Source organism: Grampus griseus (genome assembly GCF_964374135.1).
Source record: "Grampus griseus genome assembly, chromosome: 7".
Taxonomy (NCBI): Eukaryota; Metazoa; Chordata; class Mammalia; order Artiodactyla; family Delphinidae; genus Grampus; species Grampus griseus.
The window spans coordinates 44,999,630-45,019,197 of NC_139001.1; the positions used below are offsets into that span (position 1 = coordinate 44,999,630).

General features: G+C 34.5%; 1 protein-coding gene across 1 annotated transcript in view; it reads left to right on the forward strand.

The window, feature by feature from the left end:
* Window positions 1-12,621, forward strand: part of COL5A2 (collagen type V alpha 2 chain) — a gene marked incomplete at its 5' end in the record, with an annotated part of 76,358 nt that extends 63,737 nt beyond the window's left edge. Inside the window, 7 exons of the mRNA XM_082658912.1 lie at window positions 2,057-2,164; window positions 2,556-2,609; window positions 3,649-3,756; window positions 5,661-5,952; window positions 7,597-7,784; window positions 9,831-10,070; window positions 10,756-12,621. Of these exons, the coding sequence (XP_082515038.1) occupies window positions 2,057-2,164; window positions 2,556-2,609; window positions 3,649-3,756; window positions 5,661-5,952; window positions 7,597-7,784; window positions 9,831-10,070; window positions 10,756-10,902 (1,137 nt within the window). The 3' untranslated portion in view covers window positions 10,903-12,621. The remainder of the gene's footprint in view (window positions 1-2,056; window positions 2,165-2,555; window positions 2,610-3,648; window positions 3,757-5,660; window positions 5,953-7,596; window positions 7,785-9,830; window positions 10,071-10,755) is intronic.
* Window positions 12,622-19,568: the final 6,947 nt, after the last annotated feature.

The following is a 19,568-nucleotide window of genomic DNA, read 5'->3' on the forward strand; positions in this document are numbered from 1 at the left end:
AAATATACTCCCAAAGAAGAAGTACAATTTAAGACTCATAAGTGAAAATTACCAAATTCTTCAAGCTTTGAACAAAATGTTGATTTAAAATGATACCCAGGAGTTTATATTTGTTTTTATAATGTTAATATAGCTCCTCTGAATTTAACTAAAAATTATTTCAATAATCAATTAACACTTTTAGAGTCACAATTTTCTCCCAAAATAACAGGAGAAATAGTGCCATTCTCTGAGATTTCCTAAAAATTACATAGGAAAATGGGTTTGAAAGCTCTTTGTAAACTTGAAAAGTACTATTCAAATATATTTTATTTTCAACTAGACTGCCCTGCCCGTGTTCTGATTTTTTTGCTCTTTGCAGTTGCTTCGACGTTAATGATTATTATATTGATGTCTTATCATGAGTGAATCATCTCTTACGGGCATGTTTCTTTCACACCCATTATATAAATCAATATCTGTATTCAATATCAATATCTATATTCATGAAGAACAATTATAGCCTTAAAATTATGACCTATTATTAAATCATCATTCTCAGCTTTGATTTGAGCTAGGCTAGAGAAGATTTTATAGTTACATGGCATGTCAAGTGAATGGTTTTCTAACCAGTTACAATTTGTTTTCCATGATTAAATGAACTCTAGTTAATAATTTAAATAGGTGCTTTCTGGTTTAGTTTATTTTAATTATGAAATTTGGGGGCATCTCTAAATTAAAATAACCTTTCTGACATTATAAAAACATTCAAACTGATTTTAGTATTTAACTTTACATTGTTTTATACAATATGTAAAAGTTACTGAGGTCTAGTCTTGTTTTTATTATAAAGAAGATTCTCGTACTGTTTGACAATTAGGATATCCAATTTAAAAAATAAGAACCAAACAAAATAAGAACAAAAAACTAATAAGGGAAAAGTTAACCTGAGAGCCAGTGTATTTGATAGTATCTTCCATTCTCCAAAGTCAGATTGATAGAATTTCAATTCTCTTTTAGAAAAACTTTAAAGACAACAGAAGCTTTCCCTGTAGTAGGTGACCCTGTGTTACTTGTCAGTTTACTGTGAACCACTAGACCCTTGGAGCTGCCTTTACTACCCGAGACTTTTACAAACAAAGAAAAAGTCTGTGACTGATAAGATTGATCAGATAATTTTCACTTCTTGGTGTAGCTTCTGTCCCACAATTAGATTCTCAACTATTGCTTTTTCTTTAGTTTCTCAGGATCAGGGTTGATTGATTTGGGTACAGATATTGCAGATATAAGGATAACATAGAGTTCTTTGTGTTTTCTTTGGCTGGATGTGGCTCGATGATGATATTCCTCTTTCATTTGTTCAAACAAGTTTTTGCCAATTTCTTATTTTTCCACCAGTTTTATTGAACTGTAATTGACATATAACACTGTACTTGTTTAAGGTAATAATGATTTGTTATAGGTGTATATTGTGAAATGATTACCACAGTAACTTTAGTTAACATCTATAATCCCACATAGTTGCAAATTTTATTTTCTTGTGGTAGAACTTTTAAGATCTACTCCCTCTGCAACTTTCAAATATGGCCAATTTCTTAACATAGTCCCAGCTCATATCTAGTTAATTTGTCTGCATATGCAAATTTAATAAACATTTTATTCTTAGAAGTAACATAAGTAAATAAGAACTCACGTTTTAATTTAAAAGAATCTATATATGGTGGCAGTATTTTTACATAATGATATCAGCTAAATGTGAAATATAATCTTTGGAAAATGTCTCAGATAGGCTAGATCAAACTTTAAAATACCTCATTTTAGTCTGAACGTAGGATAAACATAAAAAAACTGAATCTTTAGGAAAGCGTTATTATACATCTTATGATTTTAACGATTGCCTTAATTCCTTGAGGAAAAAAGACAAAAATTCCTAGGTCTAATACTATTTAGATAAGTAAATGTATTAGTTCATATAAAATACAGTACCCAAAATTGTAGCAAATACAATTGCACAAAGTAAAATTGTAGTAAATTGCAGTCTCAACAGGCAATATCCATGCTATGACCCTATTTCTAGGGACCCCAAGGACCTCGAGGTGACAAAGGTGATCATGGAGACCGAGGTGACCGAGGTCAGAAGGGTCACAGAGGCTTTACTGGTCTTCAAGGTCTTCCTGGGCCTCCTGTAAGTTATCCCTTTAAGTATTATTTGCCCTGCATGTGAGAATACACAGGTATCTTGACATGAACGTTTGTCTATAAAATGGATGGGGTTTTTTTGTATCTTATTTTCATTTCAAAGAATATCTCGATGAATAACTAGTTACCTAGCTATCCAATATAATTGTTCATATATTTGCTGTAATTTTGTAGGAAAGAAATAAAGCAAAAGGATATATGCACCATTACTCCTACAGTTGTCTTTAGTATTGGTCAACTCATGAAACATTATAGAGGTTGATGACTTTATGAAAGTAGTTTATGTTGCTAAAGTCAATGACGGGACATTTGAAAAAGGTAAGAATGGTAAAACGTAGGATATAAATATTTTGGCATCATTATTTTTTCCTACTAAGGGTCCCAATGGTGAACAAGGCAGTGCTGGAATCCCAGGACCATTTGGCCCAAGAGTAAGTAACAAAACTTAATAAGTTGCAGATGTAAATGATAATGCTCCTGGTGGCATACTGTTAGTGCTTCAGTATCATTTTCATGGTACTGAAGTTGGAGTTGACCTAGGTTCTCTGAAGCTGGCAGCAAACATATGAGACAAACCATTCACATTTACCTTTAAGTAGAAATATCCTGAACTATGACATATTACTTCATGGGCCCACATTAAAATCTCTTACCTAGGGTGGATATACTCATCTGTTAGTTCATTTTCTTACTCTGTGTTTATTGAAATTTCCATTTAATTGTACTCTTTGAAATGATATAATAGGATTTACCATGAAGTGGAGATAGATTTTGAAGCTGTATTTATTTTTTTCCCTTAAGTAATTGTAATAGTTCCTCAGAAATGGTTGGCATAAGGCTAACTAGGAAGCAAATCATAAAATGAAACCAATATTTGAAGCTTATAGAAATTCTACATTAGTATTAATGCTGCCTCTAATAGGTCATTAATGCCGTAAGACAATTGACACACATAATTACTTAGGAAAATCATTAGAAAAAATTTCTGCATCTAAATACAGTGTATTTAGTGTATTTCTGTATCTAAATACAGTGCAAACAAATCACACATAAAATTGAGAACAGTATCAAAATTACTAGGATGTGATGAGATTCTGGGGTATAGGCGCACATATTTAATTTATATCAGACGCTCCTTCTGTCATTTTCTTACTCCTACTTAATTGAATTTCTAGTTAGGAGTACAATACATGAAATTTGATGAAACATTGCCTACCAGTAAAAGTAGATGACTAGTCCATTAACGCTTTTAATTGACACTGGTCTTTTACCTTGCATGGATGGTGGAAAATTCATGTGTGATGAAGTAGTAAACATTAGAAAGTGCTAGAACTCCATTTATTAGTCATTAGGAAAACGAATATGAGAAATCACTCTGATAATTCCATAAAGAAATAGTTCTTTGATCAGAGAAAGGTATTGTAAAGATTTTCTTCCTAGAATCTAAAATGCAGTCTTTGTTGCTTACAGGGTCCTCCAGGCCCAGTTGGTCCTTCAGGTAAAGAAGGAAACCCTGGGCCACTTGGGCCCATCGGGCCTCCTGGTGTACGAGGCAGTGTCGGAGAAGCAGGCCCTGAGGTAAAATCACAGATTTGTATGCAAGTGATTGATTGATTCTATTGATTCTCATAGCTTGGATTCTGTCTAAAGAATGTCTGTGCAGCATGATGGACAAAAGACTTCAAGGAACCCTGAAAACAAGTCTGAAAGTCACATAAGAGCTTGTCTGTATAAGTAGCTATTTCAAACATTTTAATACAGATTATTCAGAGTATATAAAATCAGAGTCCAAGCTACCTAGGCCTTGACTTCTTGTGATATCAATGAAAGCAAATAGTAAGTTATGACTGTATTATAATTAGAATTATGGAAATGTTGCTTTGCTTTAAAAGGCAATAGACTAAATGTGAGATTTGATGAATGCATTCATTCATGAAAATGCTGGAAAGTGAAGCCTCTGAAATCGAAGAGTTATTTACTGAAAATGAAATTCAGAAAGGATTTCAATGAAAACTTTTAATAAAATATTTCAGTAGTATTGACTTGAGGATTATGTAAAGCTATAAAAATTGCTTTAGTTAGACTTTGGCTTCTTAGAAGACAAACTTTGAGAAAGTCTCCTCTATCTGTCATGCTTGTATGTATATATGTGCATGTGTGTATATGAGTTTATGCATCCCTCCCTCGTGTTTCTTCCTCTTTGGTTTTATTTTCCTTTTCTTATTCTGTCTCTGCCCTTTATTGTCAATACCATTAAGCCAAATATTTATTACTTATTACATGGAAAGAATAGCTTTACATTTCCTGTGGTCATCAAGAGGAATATTTTCTATTTGTTTATTTCTCTATCTTTAAATGGAAAACAGCCACAGAATTGGAATACCTCTGACTTATGTGGCTCTTGATTGACTTCATCTTGTGTTTTAGTGGTCCTTGATAGAAAAAAGATCTCCTCCCCTGAGATTAGCATAAAGGAATGTATGGAATCATGATATGATCTTAAAGAAAAAAAAACACACAGATTTAAAAGTCTCCTGACGGTGAGGAAATGTTTGCACTAGAGGTTGATGCAACTTTCCAGAGCCATGTAACAAGTGGCGGAGCCAGTAACAGAACTCCAGCCTTCTGCCTGCCAGGACTGTACTCCCCACGAGAGATGTGGACCACACATATCTTCAGGTTGTCGGTTAATTCTCTCAAGTTGCTGAGTTCTTCCTTGAGAAAATGCAGAAGGAAATTAATAGAGAGGATCCACTTTTCTAGCCTCTGCCAATTTTTGTGCTTATCTCCCTTTTGCTCTAGTAGTTCTTGTTCGGCAAAAAAAAGTAAGACAGCTCTTTATTTTTTGCTAATAAAAAGGGCAAAGAGAACTTCCTCCAGTTTTGTTTAGTATAGAGAGGATTTTGACCTACACACTAACTAATGCACATAAAAAGACTTCCTGTGCTTTCCCCCTTATTTGGGAATACGGGGAAATTCTCTTAGGGGTGTTTCTTGTGTGTATTTCCTTGGCGTTGATGTGTAGTCTTATAGAACTAGCACCCACAATTCCTCTGCATATCCTCATTCAGCTTCTGTCCATAAATCCTTTTAAAACATCTTAGTTGTGCCTTGCCCAGAATAGTTTGGAAATGAGTGTGCATATCTATATATTCTTAACATAAAGTGTATTGCATCTTCAAGGGTAAACATCAAAGCAAATATTTTGTGCTTTGCTCTTTATTTACCTCAGATGCCAACTTGCAGATATGTTGCCTGAAAAGCAATTATGCATCATTTCTCACCCTTGGAATGTTACAGGTTCACAGGCCAGAACCATCTAGTTTAAAAAGGGCATGAGTCACAGATCTCCCAAGTACCATCACATTGGGGTGTTGCATTGTAACTCTCTCTGCACCAAGTCCCATCAATGCCTTTGCGTCCAACAGAAAAACAAAAACCAAAAAAATGTGTTAAATGTATTTCCAATTTTTTTAAATTAGGGTCCTCCTGGCGAGCCTGGTCCCCCTGGCCCTCCGGGTCCCCCTGGCCACCTTACAGCTGCTCTTGGGGATATCATGGGGCACTATGATGAGAGCATGCCAGATCCACTTCCAGAGTTTACTGAAGATCAGGCAGCTCCTGATGACAAAAACAAAACGGACCCAGGGGTGCATGCTACCCTGAAGTCACTCAGTAGTCAGATCGAAACCATGCGCAGCCCTGATGGCTCTAGAAAGCACCCAGCCCGAACTTGTGATGACTTAAAGCTTTGCCATTCTGCAAAGCAGAGCGGTGAGTAGACAGCTGCCCATTTGAGCAAAGCTCATTGCTTCTGATGTGTAATTCTCCAATGCATTCCAAAATATTTTATTTACTCTCTATTTAGTGATAGACACAAGAGAGAAAATGGTGGACAGTCACAGAGTTTGTGGTTTAGTGGTGGGGATGGCCAATGATATGAAAAATTAGGGCGTGAGAAGCTAAGCGCTTTAATAGAGGACGTAGCCTATTCATGATCCAGTTTCACGGTGGTAGTTCCATTTCCATCCAGAAGTCTTAAAATATTGATAATTTTGTGGTGATATAAATGTCCAAAATACTTGCTTACGCAAGGTTAAATATATTTGGTTACCTCAGTAATTCTCAGGGATTTAATATGCTAACATATAGTTGGATCATCAAGAGTAGAATACAGTATAAATTTTATTTCCCAAATTTATTTGAATATGGAATTCTTTTCATGTCATTTACTGTTCTACAAATCACACTTCAGTAATCTCTGCTGCAGGATTATGTTATAGTTATGTTATAAAATATTTTGGAATTAAATAGTCTTTTTCTCTAGTTGTATATACCATGCCTGAAGTTTGCAAAATTCTATCATTTTGATTAATCTAATAAGACCTGGAAAAGAAAGATCCTAGGCCATAGGAATGAGCTATGAAATGCTTAAGAGTTTCAGTTAAATTTGAAATGATATTGACAGGGATAGCTAAAATTGTTATCTTTGCAGAATAAGCAATTCGATTACTAACTCTATACCTTACATCCCACCATCAAATAAATGCCCCTTCATTTCATTTAAAATGCAGTTTTTCCTACATAGTTTATATATATATTTTATGTATACATACATATATTTATATATTTTATACATACGTTTTATATATACATACATATATTTATATATTTTATACATATATTACATATTCTATTATATAAACGGTATATATTTATATATACATATATAAATATACATGTAATATATATACATATATTTTATATATGTACAAAATATACACACAGATGTGTACATAGACATATATGCACAAAAATTTATTAGTTTGTGTGTTTACTGACTGTATCTCTAGCACCAAGCACTATCTTGGTATATCCTGCTTCAAGGATCTCTTCTACATGAGAAGATCAATTCTAAATAAGGCCAGTGAGATAATTCATAGCATTCTAATTGTAGTTTGACTCATTTACTTACTTTATTCATAGTTTTGAATACATTATTTTATTACATTTCCATTATTATTTGTTTTAAAATATTGGCTTTACAAATTAAGTGGGAACACGTTCATTTTGGCAAAGCTGCTTACTTACTGTGGATTCTCTCTTTTTGGTATAGTTTCTCATTTGTAAAATGGGTTAGTTTCTCATTTATAAAATGGGTATAATGATATTTTCTTCACATTTGTGTTTTGAGCCTTAGGCACCTTTTGGCAAGGTGCCTGGCATGTAGAAAGGGCCCAAATGCATAACAGTTACTTTTTCCTTAGCTGCAGAGTGTTTCTTTAACTGTGATTCTCTCTTCAAAGAGTCCTTAATCAATGACTTCATATTTTCGAACCCTCTGTTAATTCTTTTAGAGACTCATAATCATGTTTGAAATTCTTTTCATTTAGCAAATATTTTTATTTTGGAAAATAGGTGAATACTGGATTGATCCTAACCAGGGATCTGTTGAAGATGCAATCAAAGTTTACTGCAACATGGAAACAGGAGAAACATGTATTTCAGCAAACCCATCCAGTGTACCACGTAAAACCTGGTGGGCCAGCAAATCTCCTGATAATAAGCCTGTTTGGTATGGTCTTGATATGAATAGAGGATCTCAGGTAATTTCATATATTTACTTAAAATTGTATTCATTGCTTGTCATTATTTATTGTATGTATTTAGGACTGTGCTATTATTTTTTGACTGGGTTTATTTTGAAGTGATATATTCTCATTAGTTACAACTGCGGTATCATTGCATAAACATTACTATGAATTAAATTAACATAAATTTTGAATGATAATTTTCCCATTGATGGAATGTACAAAAGTAATTATTTTTTCATATTAGCTCCTTTAATGCATATGACACTGACTGTGGTGTAGACTTGAAGGGATCTTGCCATAGTTGGAAGACAGGAAGTATATTTAGCGTCAGAAGACCTAGGTGACTCATACCTGGATGTCTTACTAACTTTGGGACCTTAGGAAGTCACTTAACCTTTTGGAGCTTCAGTTTCGCCATTTGAAAGTGAGGGCAATAATATTTATCTCATAGTTTCTGTGTGTATATAAGATGCTTAATATAGTGTCTAGTATTTGGTAAGTTATGGATAAATATTAGATAATTACTATAATATTATTTTTAATGATTGAATCACTTTGCAAACCTTTTAGTATTATTTAAACTTAAGGCATTTTTATGATTATGTAAATTGTATTGATGTTTTTCTGAGTCTAGTCCCCTCTATGTTTCTTTCACGGTCCAGTGTTTAGATTCTAATTCTATTCCAGATCTCTTTATGGCAGCCTAACTCTGAAATTTTCTTCTCAACTCTGCTCCTGACCTTTTCTCAGAATTCCTGTTCATAATAAACATAGTAGGAGGACATTATGGGTATATGCAGGATATACTAGCATCAACCATTATTTAATGAAAAGGAAAAATTTTTAATTTAAATATACCTAAGTGAAATGTAATTTAGTTAGCATATTATGTAAAAAGCTCATATAGGAGCATTGAAAGTAAAGCTCAAAGTAGAAGATGGGTAGGAAATATCCTGTAGGAAGTTATTTTTGATTATTTGTTTTAGCTAATGGAAAACTCGTACTTCATATTTCCTACAAGTATATAACAGTCGGGTTAAAAAAGATTTTATACCAATAGTTAAGTCCTAATTCTTATTATAATTAACAATAAAAACAGTGAGTTATTTTTGCTACATGATTGAATATCCAAACCTATGCCCAAGTATATAACTTCTTCTAAAAAGTAATGTTCAAGATTTTTTTTTAGACAAATAGAGAAGCAAAGTTAAAAATACTTAAACTTTCTCTGGTGAGTTATAATTAGCTTTGGTTTCATCACCACTTGTTTGGGGTAGTAAGGACAAAGCTTCTTATTTGTGAATATTCATAAAAATTTTAAGACATTTTTATGTATATAGGTATAATATCTTGTTATATGAAAGAATAATACTCTTCAAAAGAAGTAAACCTCTTCAAAATTAATTTGTCTGAAATCAGTACACACACACACACACACACACACACACACACACACACACACACACATCCCACTATAAAACTAATCAGTATTACATATATTGGGGCCCAGGGCAGGCCGCTCCAAAATATGATTCAGTGGCGTGTTGATTATTTTGAATTAAAGTTATTTAAGTAACAGTTGATGCAAGAGGGACACTTTGACCCTGCTCTTTGTCTCCCCGAAAGCAGGAAATAAATCTCCCTTGTGAAAGGTACCGTCCCTGTACTGGGGGACAGAAAGACATTTTTATCATCAGAGACAGGGTATTTAGAGCCAAGAAGCCTGTATAAACAAACCTTGTTACTTCCTTGTTAATTTACTACCCAAGCCCAAACTTTAAATTCCTTACCAATTACATACCCAAACCTAGGTTTCTTTGTCCTGTCAATTCCTTTCAAATTTATTGTTTTATTGTTTTTTTGGTTTTTTTTGTCTAAAAAGTATAAAAGCTGCCTGCTTTGGCCACTTCTTAGGTCCCATTTCTGAGACCTCTGTGTCCTGATTTAAAGTTGTTTCTTTTTCTCCTGTTAATCTGTCTTGTGCCAATTTTATTAGTCCAACCATAAGAACTCAAGAGGGGTAGACACATATAACAAAGACTCTTTTTGTTTTTCTAGTTTGTTTATGGAGACCACCAGTCACCTAATGCAGCCATTACACAAATGACCTTCTTGCGCCTTTTATCGAAAGAAGCCTCCCAGAACATTACTTACATCTGTAAAAACAGTGTAGGATACATGGATGATCAAGCTAAGAACTTCAAGAAAGCTGTGGTTCTCAAAGGGTCAAATGACTTAGAAATCAAAGCAGAGGGAAACGTTAGATTCAGATATGTAGTTCTTCATGATACTTGCTCTGTAAGTACTTTTGATCCATATTGATCTGGTTGAAGAAAAAAATCATTTTGTTAAAAATACTGCCCTGGCACTAGAGGTGGGGGCAATTTTACCCTGTATATAAACACAACAGCAGTTTGTTTATAGTTGTTCCTTAGGGTAAATTTGAATGTGTGTTAGTACGTGAAATACCGGTAGAGGTTTTAATACAAAACAATAAAGGACTGGATCCTTGCAGCTCTTTTGCAAACTCACTTTGGTTCTCCTGCAAGTTACTTAGTTTATTTAATCTCAATTCCATGCTTATGATTTCCTGATTCTAAAATATGGAATCAATCTGAGTTACCTTACATTTTTCACTGATTTATATGTCTTTCCCCTTGCATATCTAGATATAAAAAAGGAAAATAGTTAATGATGAATTATGGTTTCACTTGTGAAAATCAAAAAGGCTTTCATAATTTATATTGTTAGTGACCAGTTGGGAAGCTGCAAAAGAATAAAGGTCATTTTCTCAATTTAAAGAATGAGAGAAATGCCTGCCAGTTATGCCAGTATCTCACTTCATGTTAGCAGCGCTCTTACTTTTAAATAGTGCTCTAAAAATCATTGCTTTTACCTTATAAAAACTGGTTTGGAAGCTGCTGTCCAAAATCTTTGGAGTAATTTGTATATGCTGTTAACCCGTTGTACCATTTAATTCCAGAAACGAAATGGAAATGTGGGCAAGACCATCTTTGAATATAGAACACAGAATGTGGCACGCTTGCCCATTATAGATCTTGCCCCTGTGGATGTCGGCAGTACAGACCAAGAATTTGGCATCGAAGTTGGGCCAGTTTGTTTTGTGTGAAGCAAGCCGAGATACATCAACAATGAGCACCACCCCGACCCTCAATGACCACCACCATTCACAGGACTTTGACTGTTTGAAGCTGATCCTGAGACTCTTGAAGTAATGGCTGATCCTGCATCAGCATTGTATATATGGTCTTAAGTGCCTGGCCTCCTTATCCTTCAGAATATTTATTTTACTTACAATCCTCAAGTCTTAATTGATTTAAAATATTTTTCAATAAGCGGTTTAGGTTTAAGATGATCCATGATTATGACAACCTTTAAAAAAAGTAAACTGTTTGAATAAATAAATCTCCATTTTCTTCAATTTATTTCAATGTAATGACAAAATTGCTTAGTATTTATAAGAAAATCTTTCTTCCTGGCAGATAGCTTAAAGAGTGGGGTATGTAAAACCACAACACATGTTTATTTCACGTGGCTGCAGTTGGAAAAATAGAAAGTAGTGCCCTTTTGTGACCTCTCATTTCCAGATTATCAATTAAAAATGAAAGCAACATGTTTATCCTTGTGATTGAAACCCACATGCATGTCTTGATATTGTATAACTAACATGGAGACTCTTTAAAGGGAACCATGAAAAACATATCAGTTTCTCTCTGTCTTAAATGGAATGTTAAAATAGTATATATTCAATGGAATTTCTGAAAAAAAAGTAATCCTAAATTTTTGTAAAGTGTGGTGAATCTAGACTTCTTCCTCATTCAATTTTAAAGCTACATTTCCCTCTTGACTCGCTTTATCAATATAGGTAGAAGTTAAATGAGTATACCGTTGAATACATTTGAACTTCCTTGTTTAAGAAAACATAGAATGCTAAATAATTTCCACATAACTTTAAAAAAGAAAAATGTTCAGGACCCAAAGTTGAGAGTCTTCCACATGTACAATCTCATCTTCCTGAGGCCTATAACGAAGAAAAAGATTTAGAAACTCAGAGTTGTGGAGCTGATTCTAATCAAATCTGATGATTGGAATTAGAACATTTGGCCTTTGAACTCTCATAGGAAAAATGACCCAACATTTCTTAGCATGAGCTACCTCATCTCTACAAGCTGGGATGGACTTACTAGTCTTGTTTATATTTTAGATACTAAAAGGTGCTATGCTTCTGTGATTATTCCAAGACTGGAGATAGGCAGGGCTAAAGTGTATTATTATTTTTCCTTTAATGATGGTGCTAAAATTCCTCTTATAAAATTCTTTAAAAATAAAGATGGTTTCATCAATACCATTTGTGAAAACATAACTGTTACACTTCCCGTTTCTGAAAGAAGGAGCATTGTTCCAGTGCCTGTTCACTGTTCATCTGTCATACTGTATCTGGAATGTTTTGTAATACTTGCATGTTTCTTAGACTAGAACATGTAGGTCCCCTTATGTCTCAAGGATTTTTTTTCCTTAACTGCATTTGTTGGCTCCATTTTTATTTTTTCTTTAAAAATAAACAGCTGGGACCATCCCAAAGGACAAGCCATGCACACAACTTTAGTGATGTATCTCTGCAAAGCATTGAATTAAATGCACGCTTTTGTCATGTCAATGGTTTTCGTTTCGTGGAATTCCTTTGAACATATTAGATCCATTTCATTTTCAGTAGTGAAAAGTTAGGTGTTGTGGTATTCTTTGTTTGCCATTTGTTTAAAAGATAAAACAACAAATACCTTTCATCATGTAGATACTGGCTTATAAAGAAAATCAATTTGCAGCATCACTCACAAAGGCAACACGACACTAATTATCACTCTCTATGCCCTTAACAATCTCAGGGTACTGACTATTGATAACAAGATAAAAGCAACTTATTTTTCATGGTTGAATAAACTGTGATAATAAAACGTATGTCCCAGTGTATCACATATGAATTTAGCCTAAATGTTTGCAGAGTTTTACCTTCAATATTTATTTCACAATATTTTCTCCCAAATTGGTTATTATTTGAGCTCCACGTCTTGATTTTGAATATTTGAATATGTATATACCTAAAGATTTGTGAGTTTTGTTGGTAGTAACACTTCCTCCAAGTCCAACCTATACAAGTTGTACAAGTTCAGCTAGATGAGCCAGAAATGCGTGGTGATTCTCTTAAGTCAAAAGCACTAATAATTTTCAACTATAGAAATATCACTTCTTATTTGAACCTCAGGAATGTTACAAATAAAAGGCTGTCCCAGACCATTCCAGAATCCCTCAAATTTCTTGCCTTTGTTCCATATCTATAGGTTTCATTAGACGAGAGTACTCCTTTCCGTCATGTCCAACGCACACCCCAAACTCTGCATAATCAAAAGTGAAATAATCTGCAGCTGGGGAGGATGGTGAAATTAATTTATTATTACTTTATTAAAAATACAAATGAAAGTTCCCCAAATGAACAGAAAGGAAGAAAAATAGCAAAGAAAACACAGACAATGCTGAAAAAGTCCCAGACTCCTAACACAAAATTTGGCAAATGAGCCAGTTTCAATGTAACTTATTTTAAATTAAAAAAAGATTCAAAGAAATTGTAGAGAACATTTCTACTCACATCAATGTTATATGGCAGAAAGCAAGTGCAAGAAAAATCTGGAAAAAAAAATAATCATTGGAACCACCTCACTTAGAGTTCCTATCCCACCATGAAAAAAGAACACCTCAAGATAACACTTTTCTTTGAAATTATGAAAATTTTAGGAGAGACTAAGAATAATCACTTAAAAGCTGATTTGGGGGCTGAGGTCCAACAGTGGCAAACCAAGGCAATGATGCTGCAAAGACAACCAAAAGCCTATGGAGCGTGGGGCATGCCAGTAGGATGATTTTTTTTTTTTTTATCAGACTGGCTGGCTTACCCAAGAGCAGCTTTTCTTCTCAGTCTCCTTTATCAATGATCATTTTACTGAATATGTAAATGTCAGCATTCCCCAGGGACCAGTCTTTTTCTCTTCACCTTCACACTCAATACTCTTTCTTTCATCACCAGCTTTATCCATGTCATTTCTATCTAATGTCAATAGCTCCAATGTATATACATAACCTAAATCTTTCCTCAAGAAAGATTTCTTGAGGGAGCTCAAGAAATGCATGCATAAATGTTTAACTCACCATCTTCATTTGGATTTCAGAAGTACTAGTAGCTCATTATGTTTCAAAAAATTACGATACTTATATCTCAAAGCTGATTTATGTTCTGTGTTCCCTATCTCAGGCAAGAGCCTCATCATTCATCCATTTAGGCAGGCCAGAAACCTGGTAGTCATTCTTGTCACCTCTCTCTCCCTTACAATGCCAGAACCCTGGCATTGCTAAGTATTTTCAATTTTGCTTCCTAAATGTTCCTAATGGCCATACCCTTCGCTCTACCTCCACTGCCACTATCCTAGCTCACATTATCATTATTTCTCACCTGGGCTCCTTCAATAGCCTTCTAGAAGGTTTTTAGGCATCCATTCTTACCCTCTTCTGATCCATTACTCCCAGGAGAACCAGAGCGATCAATCTGAAATATAAACCTGAATATGTCACCTCACTCTCCGCCACCATCCAACACAACACACAGACATGCACGCACACGCGCGCGCGGGCGCGCGCACACACACACACACACACACACACACACATCCTTAAAAAGCTTCACTGGTAGCTTCTAGGATAAAGACAAAATACTTAAACTTTATGAGGCTCTGGCATGACCTGACTTCCTGCCTAATTCTCAAGCTTCATTTTGCCACCATCCGCTTTATTCTCTGCTTCACACACAATGAATTTCTGTCCATTTCCTAAACCAGATTCCCCATCCTGTCAAAGGCCATCTGCATTTGCATTTATTTTGCCCAGTTTACTAGTACTCATCTTTTAGAGCTCTGTTCAATGCTGTATCCTCATGAAATCCTCCTAGAGTCCTCACCCTTCACTACCTCCCAGGTTAGATAATGTCCCCCGTTATAAATTTTCTTGGCACCTTGTATTTTTTCCTCATAGCACAAATTATGATGCTTTCTATAATTGTATGATTATTTGATTAGTCTTAATCTTCTCTATTAATTGTATTTTTTATAAGGGCAGGGACTCTTTACAAGGATCCAACATACTGCTTGATATTTGTGTTTGTTCAAAATACATTCATAGAATGAATGATGAGAAAATATCTACTGTGTAACTGGAAAAGTATATTTAGAGAATATTCATAGTTGATTTACGTACTAGCATGAAGCACATGTCATTATTACTATTGTATTGTGATTACTGTTTCTATTTGTATTACTAGATAGAAAACATAACAGAAGAAGTGATTCTATCCACAAAGGCAATAACAACATACAACACTAAGGACCTAACATGATAAGACATTTATAGAACCTGATTGAAAAAAAAACATAACTTTTGACCAAGGTATGTAAAATAAGATAAAATGGGCATAATTGTGCCTTTTTCTCACATAGGGAAACTCAGTATTTGAAAAATGTAATTCTTTTTCCTAAATTAAAATATAAGTTTAGTACAATCTTACTTAAAATCCCTGTAGGATCTTAAAAGCATGGGACATGACAAAACCATTTTAAAGCTCGTTGGAATCAAAAATATGCAAGAAAAATGTTAAGGAATCCCCCCCAAAACAGAAATGCTGAGTAAAGATGGGTCACTCTTCCTATTAGATATGAAAAAAATAATAAAAATCTACTGACCATTGTAAAAGAAGAGTATTTAGACAAGAATCTATATATCTATATTAGATTTATATATATAAATACATGTCTATATTATATTTTTAATGTATAATTAAATTAATTCTCATTAATTCAATAAATGGTGTTACAGTTATTTTAAAGAATGTTTCCTTCCTTGGTCCTTAAACCAAGACATTTCCCAAATGGACTGAATATTTCACTTTTTAAAAAACCTCTAAATGTAGTATTTGCATAAATTATTTTGAGTAGTTTAATAATCTTGGAATGGTAATGAAAGCAAATATATAAATAACAAAGTAAAATGTTGAAATATCAGATTCTAAAATTTTAAATCTATATTATAAAACTCAATGAGCATGCATAAGAGCTTGTTTAAACAGGGAAAATTTTTGTAATAACTATGACAGAAAAGACTTGCTATACTTGCAAAAAAAAAACCCTTAAAAATCAGTACAAAAAAGCAAAATTATGCAAAATCCTATGTAGATAATTCAGAAAGTCATAATATAAAGGCCAATAAACATGTGGAAGAAATATAATGTCATTAGAAAGAAAAACTGCAACCAAAACAGTAAGATATTAAATTTCATCTATCAGAATTTGACAAATATTAAAATGTTTGATTGTAATAGGTGTAAAAGAAGATGCAGGAAAACACTCACATACACTTTCTGTCTGTTTTTCCCACTGGATGTGGAAAGTATAGTTACAGTCATTTTACCAAATTGGTTTACTTAGAGTTCCTGTAAATGTGAGTAGATAGTGCCACCAGAAGTGACCTGGGGGTAGGAGAAAGAAGAGGATGCACTGGAGATCTTCCAGAACTATGAATTTTAACAGATGATGAGTAACTTAAAATATCATTTGTAAAAATTGCAGATACAAATATAAAATAGAATGGAACTTAAAATTCACATAACAAAACCAATTTCACAATGGTGACCGATTAATTTACACTATAGCCTAAGAATCTGTTGTGAGTGCATGTTTTGCTTGTGTATTTCATGTAAGGATATTGGTATATTTTTTGTTTGGAATGTAGTATCCAGTTGATGCTACAGGAAGTCATTCCATGCTTTATAGGCTGTTTTTACCATTTTACCATTTTGTGGGTAAAACAGACCAATATACCAACTGAATTGAATAAACACATGGTTATAACTGATCTAAATGGAGTATGCACAGTGGAACCACAGAACTAAGCCCTCTAAAGGAGGCTGGGATTTGGAGAGGAGGGAGAGCAAAGAAGACTACCTGGAAAAGGTTTTCTCTTAATGAGTTGTGAGGGGTTAAGACAGTGCCTTGAGCAATGAAGGCATACCAGATATAAGGAACAACTTGTTCAGGGAATCCCAGTTAGGCTGACATGGCAGTAGACTGCCTACAAGGGATTGTTTGGAGTTAAAGTAGAAAGAGGTACCATGAAGGTATGTCAAGCTAAAGAGATTGAAAATTATTCTGAAGAAGTTTTTTTTTTTTTTTTTTTCCGGCAGCTATTTTTGGTTATAAGCTGGGAGTGTGAACATACTCTCTAGAGAACCCTTGGAAATGTGTGAGGAGGGTGTTTGTGATTATAGCAGTTGGGAAATATTCTAGGCACTTTATGGATGGGCCAAAGATGTTGAATATCTTGCATGCAAGCTAATCCCTTTGAACAAAATCTGAACCATCCAAAATATCAATAGAACCTTTACTGCAAAATACCGAAGTTTTAAGCAAAGAAGTTACATATTGTGATTTGCATATTGGAAAGATCACCTCGGCAGCAATACTCAGGGAGAATTTTTACTGTGAGTGAGACTGACAACAGAGAGATTAGTTAGAACAAGTTTGGAGAAAAAGTAACAGGGAATGAGAAATCAATGCCACTGAGGATGGAGAAAGAGAGATGGACTTGAAGAGATTGAAGAAATAGAATCAACAAAATCTGATGAAAGAGTGAGAGGGTGAGACAGCAAGAGATTTAGGATTATTCTCAGGTTTCTTGGCTTCTTAGGTACCTGGATGGAAGATGATGCATTTACTAACATGGGGAATAGAAAAGGAAACAGGCTGAGGATGTAACTGATGTGTGTATGGAGCATCTCTCTGGAGATAAAGTGGGTGTTATATCTAAAGATATGTGAGCCATCACATCATGCAATAATGCAGTTTCTATTCTCATTTTTGCCCTTTCATGACTAAACTCAAGAAGACCAATAGAAAGAAATATGAAGAAAGATGAAAATTCTGGTTGAAAATTAAGCTAAGCAAAGATACCAGTGAGACTGTTATAATAAGGATCCCTAAAGATGAAATTGTACTAATTAAGCATAATCCTGTACAACTTACAGTTTTAATTCTCTGCTGGATTTGATTTTGATGCCATCAACAAACACCTCAAATGATATTTAATTCACATCAATGCCTTACCATGGTACTATCTTACAAGTTAAAAGCAAAAACAAAAACACGAAGAGTGCATTTATTTTTATCTAAGAATACAATCCACCACAATTGAAAGAGTGTGTAACAAAAGCCTACATATATAAGCAATTACAGTTAAATGCCATCAATACTATAAGAGATTGGTCTGCACATATGTGAAGTAAAAAATGTGGATTCAGATGGTAATAAATAGAGGAAGGTAGAAATGCAATGTGAACAATTTTCCCAAGAGTTGAAACTGTTATGAGATAGATCTTATAACGAAAGGCAGCTGGAGATACAGAATGACCACAATTGTTAGTCACTTTAATGAGAAAAATGCAACAAAATTGAAGACATTTGTAGTCCAAATGTAAGCCCTAAAGATTCAGATAGGCAGATGCAGTCCAAGCCCCTCCTTGAGACATCTGACAAGTTTCTCTGAATAATGCTGTGCCCTGTGGGCTCTTACAGGCAGTTACAGCCTTCATTCCTTCAAATCTGTGCTCTTGCTGATGCCACTGAGGACAGTTTCCAGGTGGTTTAAACTCAAGACAAGATTTGAAAATCAGACCCCAATCATTTTTATCAGTAGCACAAATGATAACCCTCCTTCTGTTTAGTCTCCTCTCTCTTCTCATAACCCTTGAATTAATCACAACCTTAGCCCTCAAAATTAAACCCTCCTTTTCTTAATCCATTAAAAACCAAGGATGCCAAATCCAACGCTTGATGATGCTTTCTCCACATAACCCCTCCCACCACAGGCACAGCATGCTGTCCTTTTCCCCTTTCCTTTGGAAGTTTTGCTCCCTAATGATTTCATTCTGGAGCCAGATGATTTCATCGACCATCTGTATAAGGGTACTTTCCAAATCTACTTAACTGCCCCTGACCTAGTATTCTCCAATCAGTCACACATTTTATCATGTTCAGCTATCCTTCCAAAGGAATCACTGTCATGGTGAACTGCCATGTAGAGAGCTGTGAGTAAGACTGGAGTTGTGTAACTTTCCGCTGAGTTCTTCTGTGTTAAATAGAAACATCTCTTGCCTGACTTCTGATGTCCTCCTCTTGCTGTCCCCATTGTCCCCTCTTAACCTAATTTTCCCAGCAACTATGTGTATACTCTGTGACTCTTTCCTCAGTCTAGTCTTTGAAAATAAATGTGTTCTGATCCCTTGCCCAGGTTCTTCAGTCTCATCCTCTTCTTCGCTAAGATGTTGATTCATCTTTCTTTCTTCCACAGTAGGTATCTCCTCATCTCCTGTAAATCTGATGCTGTTTCACTACACTTCCCTTGACCTCAAGGCTCTCCTCAAGTAACAGCCTTCCAATAGTTAAAACCTTTATATGGGTCTACACTGAGATGTAGATTAGAAAAAAAAAAAAAAAGACAAAAACCTGTCACCTGACTCTTCTAAGCTCTCTGGTCCAGACTATACTTCCAGCCTTATCTCTTACACCACCACATGAAATCCATGCTTCATCTGAAACTGGGCTAATATAAGTTGCCAAATATACTTCACATAGCCTTTCCTGAGGACCTCCAAGCAGACATGACTGTTCCTTCCTTGGGCCTTTCTAA